Raw genomic sequence first — 7,960 nt, 5'->3', positions numbered from 1 at the left:
ATTTCGGGAGTACTTGCTTCTACGGGCCTTCCTGAACGTGGTTCGTCACTTATTGATGTACGACCACGCTTAAATTCATTTACCCAGTTATAAACAGTTGCTGAGGCAGGGGCAGATGTGCCATGAACTGAGTCCAAATCATTTTTTATCTCATATGGAGTTAAACCCTTTAAATGAAAATGTTTGATTACCGCTCTGAACTCATTTTTTTCCATTTTTCTTAACGAACAATTTTTTTTTCAATTGGTTATAAAAACACGTAAACTCAGAAGATGTGGACTGTGACTGCACCATATATCTAGTCGGGAGTGGTGCTGACTGAAAACAGATGATTTGGAGCGATTCGCGCGCCATTTGTTGGTCATTCTAAGGACTTATTGAACTACCTTCGTACATAAATAAATTAAAGAAAAATATTCTAAAATTTTAAATAATTCTGTTGAAAGTTTTGATGGCAAACTTAAAAGATTGTGTTTCAAGCTCCTCAGATTTTGAGTTATTTAATATATTAAGATTTAAAAATACATACTTTAGAGGTAAAATTGGGACCCAATCCTCGAAACCATTCTGGATGATCAGTCCGGGAACTAAAATAAGTCTTGGAATCATCCTTATTTAAAATACCATTTAAAATTGCTATCTTTGCTTTAAGGTTATCAGAGAGGAACTTTGTTATCTGATCGCCAGTCGTGAGAAATTCGACATTCACTCTTCGCAGTGTTTCGTAAAGCAAATCTGCATCTGAAAAAGTAATTTTTAATTAAAATGAAATATATTTGAAATCTTCAAATGCGAACAAAAATACAAAGTGACTCTAATTATTATTATTTTTATAAAATTTGGTATACTACGTTAAAATATTTCAAAAATGCTACTTTTCTGTATTATTTTTGTATTAAATACTATATTTTTCTTCTTCTACTGACCAGTTTTTACTCTTTCTCCTGGTTTATGCACAATTAGTATGGTTTGCGGCTTTAAAGTCAGGAAATATTCGTTGTCTATCTCGGATCCGTCAAGCAAAAAAACACTAATATCTTCCAGCTTTTCCGAAATCTGAAAGTTTTTTTTTCTCAATGAAGGGATAAAACTATATTTTGAAAAGATTTTTGAATTACTGGAACAGAATTCATGAGAACTTTTAATAGAAAAACTGTCACAACTCATATAATTCTATACGAAAAATCTCATTAGATGAATCGATTAACCTGCTATTAATTAGTCTTTGCATGCATTTTTTTATGATAATTTTTTTTCTGTTTCAGGTAAGTTTCTACTCTGAAATTGATTAAAGTTATCTTTATCACCATGGTGAGAAAAAATATCTCACATGAAAAGTAATATTTATCTATAATAAGCTAATTAAACAATTAATTTAAGCAGTTAGAAATGCTATCATTATAAATGTTTTTAGAATTAGAAAATAGCTCGAAAACTCTCTCGAGACTGTAGAACTTCTGAATTGAATTCAAAATTTTAATAATTAAATAAGTAATATTACTTAATTAAATGTGCTGCAAGAATTTTTGGTGCAAATAAATAGAAATTAAGTTATTAACATTTGTTAATTCTTTCAAAAACTATTTTTTTAATTTCAAAAATTATGGATCGGAGACAAAAATATTGAACAGAAAAATTGTAAATCTCAGCGAAATAAATATTTGTTGTATTTATGCTCTCTCCCTAACGTGTATATTTATAAGTAGAAAAATAAACTTTCAAATTTCTCTTTAAAAAAATTATTATATTTTGTAAAATAATAATTTTGTTTAGAGAGGACATTGAAAAGGGAGGAGAAATGAGTTGACACATTATTATGAAGGACGAAAGAGATTGGCCTACACCCTCTCTACCTACTCACGCCGAACCCCCTTTTTAGGGACCCCCAAAAAAAACCAGTATCAGGGATACTGGGACCGTGGTTCTTTTGGCCCCTAAAAAAGGGGTTCAGCGTGAGTGAAGGGAGGGGAATTGGGCCACATCTCCCAAAAATGTTTCTGGATAACTATAATCGGAACTTTTTAAACTTTTTATTCGAAAAACATTAATTTTAGAAAAAAGTGTAAATAAAAAATATATGATTCGATAAGCTATAAGCACTATAACTTTTATCGAAAAACATTTTTATCTCAATTCAATATTTTTGGGGTCTTAACTTTTATTAACTTGCGCCAAACATCCTTTGTTTAGACCAATTATCAAATCAATGTTCTCGGAGCTTTTCGGAAGTATACCAAATTATTTAATCAAGTATATATTTTAATTCAGGGATCTTTTAAACAGTTTTTTACCTGAATATTTGAAAATTAAGTTTTCGCTCTTTTTTCAAATGTCAATATTGAAGTGATATATAACATTTTAATTATAAGTATTTTGCCGTGTGGACTTTGTGAGATTTTATTGATTGTGTCAACTCTGATATTGGAAAAAGTCAATGCTTTTGTTGTCTATCGAATCGAAAAAGGACAAAGTACTAAAAGAAGCGTCATATTGCAATACGACTTTGACCCCAGTCAGGATCTCGTGACCTTGACATTGAAAAGTGGATGCATGCCGGGTTGCCTAGCCGGTGTCCCTGGCCTCGCACGAGGCAACCCGTCCAATGCCGTTCGATAAAGCAGCTAGCGCCTAACTGAGGGCAAAAATGATCTGCCTCAAGGTCACAATCATGGCTCGGATGCAAGGTGCAACATTAGAACTCATTAAACCGGAAGCTCTATTTAATCAGCTTAATATTATTTTGGCGCTAATACATTTATCAGCAGAAGTGCAATTATAATTTAATAGAATTCAAGTTGATATTCTATATTTTGGAGGAAAAATATCTAATATTATAGTTATCATTTCAAATGGAATATTATGAGACTCACAAATTTATAAAAATGGGTTCAATTTCGTAAAGAAGATCCCTTTGATTCTGCTCAGATTGTATAATTTTTTTTTTCAAAGTGATGAAAGTTACCAGATAATGGGTTTCATCACGTGTTTCCATACAAAAACTGCCACCAATGCCGAGCCCAATCCAAAATGAGATTTCGTATCAACTATTCGAAGGCATTTGGTTTAAGATTGTTCTTTGCAAAACGGCAGCCCGATAGCCGCCATATTTTATAAGTAATCGTTGATTTTGCAAATCTGGTTTTTCACAACTTTCATTTAAATTCACGCAATTGTTTTATTAAAAACATCCGTAAGCAAAACCAAGTTTCTCACCATTAATGAGTCTCCTAAAGACTCATATATCCTAATTTTTTCAGATTTTTAAATAATGTCGAAAATGCTTCAAAATAATATTAAATTTATTTAGATATTATTAGATATTAGGACCTGGGCTCATATCCCAGCGGAGTTAGAGAGCGTTTTTTCACAATCTTAAGATTAATCAATATTTTAAGAATATTGATTAAGACCAGTAGACAAAACCAATAATTTCTAAAATTGATAATTAATTTCCATGGTAAAAAAAAAACCTGCATCAATAATATTATATTATATATTTTCAAAAAATTATCATGATATATCATTATTTATTATTATTATTATTATTATTATTATTGTACTGAAATCACTAGATGATTTTTAATTTTTCAGTTGGCTTAATTTTTTATAATTCATTGGTTTGAAAAAAATGTATCTTTAGTTCGTTCAAAATTTATCTGTCATTCTGTTAAATTTCATCGAACACTTTTGAATTCAAAAGAGCATTAGTAATTTTTTCTGTCTATGGCAGATCTGCTAATTTATAAAGTTAATATGTTATTTGGAGAAATTCTTTGCATGAGGATTCACTGCTGCAAATTAGAATAAAATATTGTTACCTCGAACCTTCTATCATTTGTAAGCAAATAAAGTTAAGAGAAAATTATTTAAATCAGTCTTACTTTTAATTTGATAGAAGCCTTTTCCTTAAGCTCCTCCAAACTGCGGCAGGCAATTCCAACTTTCCTCGTTCGAGATGCATTTGTAACTTTAAATCCCTTTGTCTGCACAAAAATATTTGTGATCAAAGGTTCGAAAAAAAATAAAAAAGAGGTATTTTAATTTTGTCCATTATTCCAGTAAATTTGTGAACAATTTTGAAAAACAATAATAGGTCATTGGAATACATTAAGTCTGTGAAATATACGAGAAAAATTAATTTTTAATTAAAAAATTATGTTTGAAATACGACCACTTGAACAAGAATCTCAATATGATCTCTATATGTGGTAGCGGTCGGATACTTACTTTGACCATCTATTTTTTAAAAGACAGAATTATATTTGAACATAAAAATATTTGAAGAAATACTCATTTTTTCCAAGATCTTTCTATTTCAACTACATCAGATTTCAAGACTTAAAATTAATGCATAACTTTAGCATACGTTGGTGCCGCCATTTTAGATGATGTAAATACAGTTGAAAGCTCTTCACCCTCCATAATTTCTGCTTTCTACTTTTATAATTAGATATTTTTTTAATCCGCTTGTCACAAAGTCACTCAATTGTAATAATAATTACCTCAGTTTTTTCCGGTACGTCGATTGGCCTTCGAAAATAATTACGAACACCTAGCATGCTTTCTACGACACGTGCCTTGCAACCCCTTTTTCCAGTCGTTGCAATTTTCCTATAATTTTTCTAAAAAAATACTTTCATTAAAATATAATTTATAATATCCAGCATTATTGAATTTAATTTGTGTGGGAGTTTTATTGTATACATATTCCATAATTTATAATCTGGGTCAGAAGTTATATTGAGGATTTGAGGAAGAAAAAATGAGATACCTCTGACCATATGTTTATTTTTTGATTATTTGCAAAGTGAAAATAAATTTTAATAAGGCTAATTTGTAAATTGTTCTTAGTTTGTCAATAATTTAATTTTTTTTAATTTAGAAATATACTTGAAAAAGAAATATCCTTGATCAAATTTTTTTTATCGTTTTGATTAAAACTTGCTGATGTAGATATTTTGCAGGAGAGGGGGGCTTCAAAGAAGATCAAAGTTATGAGCCTTACGTTGCCAGAAGCATTTTTCTTTCAGTTTCTTATAGTATCGTTCCAAAAATAGGACATCAGAGAAGCAAAAGCCTACGGGCACCAGGAAATTTAATTCGCCAGTGCCCCATTTAAACTTGATCAAAATTGCGAAAAAATTCAACAAAATTGTTATAAAAATTTCAACTTTGCAAGAGTAATAAATATACTTGCATCTGTATTCATCAATAATTCATGTTTGTGGAATATTGTTTTTCAATTTCAATTATTAAAGCATAAAATTATTATCTTCATTTTAAGATTCAATTAAATGTCACTCCTAAAAAATTGTTTTCCATATAGGACATAGGATCCGTATTTAAAATATGAAAACCTATGCAATTATAATTTTCCCGTCCTTTATGATAAAGTTATATTTACTCAAAAATTAGCTCAAGCAATTCATTTAAACAAATATAATTAAATTAAAATAGAAAATATTTTTGTATCTTCGTAAAAATATATTATTAAAAATATTTCTAGAAATAAGAAAAAGTTATTCACAAATATCATTTCATATTAAAGATTCGGATTACTTACTTAATGGATTTTTAAATGTGCACTTTATTTCTTAGGTTTTTTACCTAAGAGATAAGTAAATTACTGTCGAAAGTAATTAAATACTGCTGATGATTACAAAAACAAAAAAACTTTTAAATAATTTTAAAATTACACTGCTAAAGATGTTACTTAGAATGCACTGAGTCATATAAATCACGAACCATTCACTTTTATCAAACAAAGGATCACATTATAAAAACTTGCTAAACTTTGTTTTTTCTCTTTTCATAAATAAAAGAGGAATGATTCACTCTTCTACCAAAAGACGTCCACAGGACAGCGCGTCGCCGCAGTATCTGAGAGTATCTGACACTTGTAGTATTTTATCCTTCATCGTCATCAAGTGACGTTTTCTCTCGACGCATATAGTAGCTTCAATAATAGAGAAAAATATGACTGTAAAAAGCGCCACCTTCGATCATTGAAAATTAAATGTTACGGTATTAAGTGTAAATTAGGATCTTAAAATTTCAAATTCCAATGCATTTTCTTTCAAAATTAAGGAAAAATGTCATTCGCTGGAGTAATAATTATTGAATTTCAGTATCTGAAATATCAGTTTTTAAAAGTCACCTCAAATATGGCAACTCTTGTCTGAGGATCTGCGCTCTAGAGAATCTAACGCCATCTACACATGTTTTAGCGTAGAAAGGTTTCAGTAGCGTACGGTGAAAAATAGGTTCTTGTTGTAACGTAGTAAAATCTAAAAAATGGATTTATAAAAATACTGAAATCACTTCCCAATGTTCGTCGTCTCCATGTGTTCTATATTCGCCCGAATGTGCATTGCTAGCCCTAATAATAGGAATTTCATTGCTAGCCCCCTATTAATAAATCTCCTCATATTACACCACACTTATTCAAATCATTAAAAAAATATATTTAGAAGTTTTGAAAAAAATATCAAAAATAAAAAAAAAAATTTCAAAAATTCTGGAAATCTTAATTTTTGAAGATTTAAAAATAAAATATTGATACTCACATCGGTTTGAAGAGAATATTTAAAAAGATATTTAAAAATTTCCCAAAATTGTCAAAAAAGTATCTTGAAGATTTTAAGCCCATTTTTTTATTTTGCAGAATTTTTCAACAATTTCAGAAAATATTTGAATAATTTTAAAGATATTTAGAACATTTAGAAGTTTTCCAAATATTCTGAAATAGTTAAAAATTGGAAAAGATTTCCAAAAACTTAAAATCAAATGTAGATTTTTGAAGATTTTGAGAACAAATTTCGAAGCTTTTTAAGAATTTTGAAAGATGCCGTCAGATACGTTAAATGGGGTAAAAATTCGCTCATGCAGGTTTGAAAATTTAACTAGTTGATTCAAAATTCATATTTTTTAAGTTGCATATTTAACTATTTGGTCGAAAGTTAAACTAGATTGTTAAAAAATAAGAAATATTTTTTAAAATTCACCACTTGGTTGAAAGTTTAACTTTCCATTTTTAGAACATTAATCTTCCAGGTAAAAAAAATCATTTTTTTGGCTGAACTCTTTTCTTGAAAATTCTTTTTTTTTAAGATCCATCATGTTAGTTGGAAATTCATGTTCTTTTAGAATAATAACTATTTCGTTAAAAATGTAACTATTTTGTGAATAATTCGTTTTTTTTTCTTTTTGGTTGAGAATTTATTTTTCTAACTATCAATGTGCACGGAAAAGAAATGAATATTAAATCAAGAAAATGTCGTTACGAATACGTACGATACCATATTTTCTTTTTGCAAGAAAATATTTCCATACAGGAAATTGTACTTGATTGGAAAAACTTGATTGTCATTGTTTGAGTAGATTTTTTTAAATTTATCAAATTTTTATGGGTCATGCGCTTTGATATAAAATTGAACTATTAAGATGAAATTGAACTATTTTGTCAAAAATTGAACTACTTTGATAAAATTTCTACTTATTGAAAGAAATGAAAATTTTTTATTTAAAAATCATAATCTTAGGTTGAAAATTGCACTGTTTTGTAGTTAATTTATCATTTTGACTTTAAAATTTAACAATTATGTTGGAAACTCCGGTTTTTCGGTAGGCAGTCTTTTTGCTGAAAAAATCATCTTTGTGGTTGGGAATTTAACTCTTTGGTTAAAAATTCATTTTTATTAGTTGTAAATGTAACAAATTGGCTGACAGTATTCAGTTTTTTTGAAAATTTATATTTTTTCAAGATTCACTTTTTTGGTTTAAAATGTAACTTTTTTGTTAACATTTTTGTTCTTTTTTTAGATATAAAAATTAATTTTTCATCTGAAAATGTCACTATTCCATTGTTGGTTCGAAATTTATACTTTATAACTTGAAAAATCACGAATTTTGTTGATAATTGTTCTTTTTGGTCAGAAAAATAATCTTATTTGTTACAAAT

At 28.5% G+C, this 7,960-nt stretch overlaps 1 protein-coding gene across 1 annotated transcript in view; it reads right to left on the bottom strand.

Moving 5' to 3' along the window:
* LOC117175924 (DNA fragmentation factor subunit beta) overlaps positions 1-5,874 on the bottom strand; it is a 13,294-nt gene extending 7,420 nt beyond the window's left edge. Inside the window, exons 1-5 of the mRNA XM_033365773.1 lie at positions 5,564-5,874; positions 4,503-4,622; positions 3,882-3,983; positions 927-1,056; positions 530-741 (exon numbers count right to left, since the gene is read on the bottom strand). Coding sequence (XP_033221664.1) covers positions 530-741; positions 927-1,056; positions 3,882-3,983; positions 4,503-4,559 — 501 coding nt within the window. The 5' untranslated portion in view covers positions 4,560-4,622; positions 5,564-5,874. The remainder of the gene's footprint in view (positions 1-529; positions 742-926; positions 1,057-3,881; positions 3,984-4,502; positions 4,623-5,563) is intronic.
* Positions 5,875-7,960: the final 2,086 nt, after the last annotated feature.

This window comes from Belonocnema kinseyi, chromosome 7, assembly GCF_010883055.1.
Source record: "Belonocnema kinseyi isolate 2016_QV_RU_SX_M_011 chromosome 7, B_treatae_v1, whole genome shotgun sequence".
Lineage (NCBI taxonomy): Eukaryota > Metazoa > Arthropoda > Insecta > Hymenoptera > Cynipidae > Belonocnema > Belonocnema kinseyi.
The sequence above is the reverse complement of the archived record's forward strand: the minus strand, read 5'-3'. Positions and strand labels throughout refer to the sequence as shown.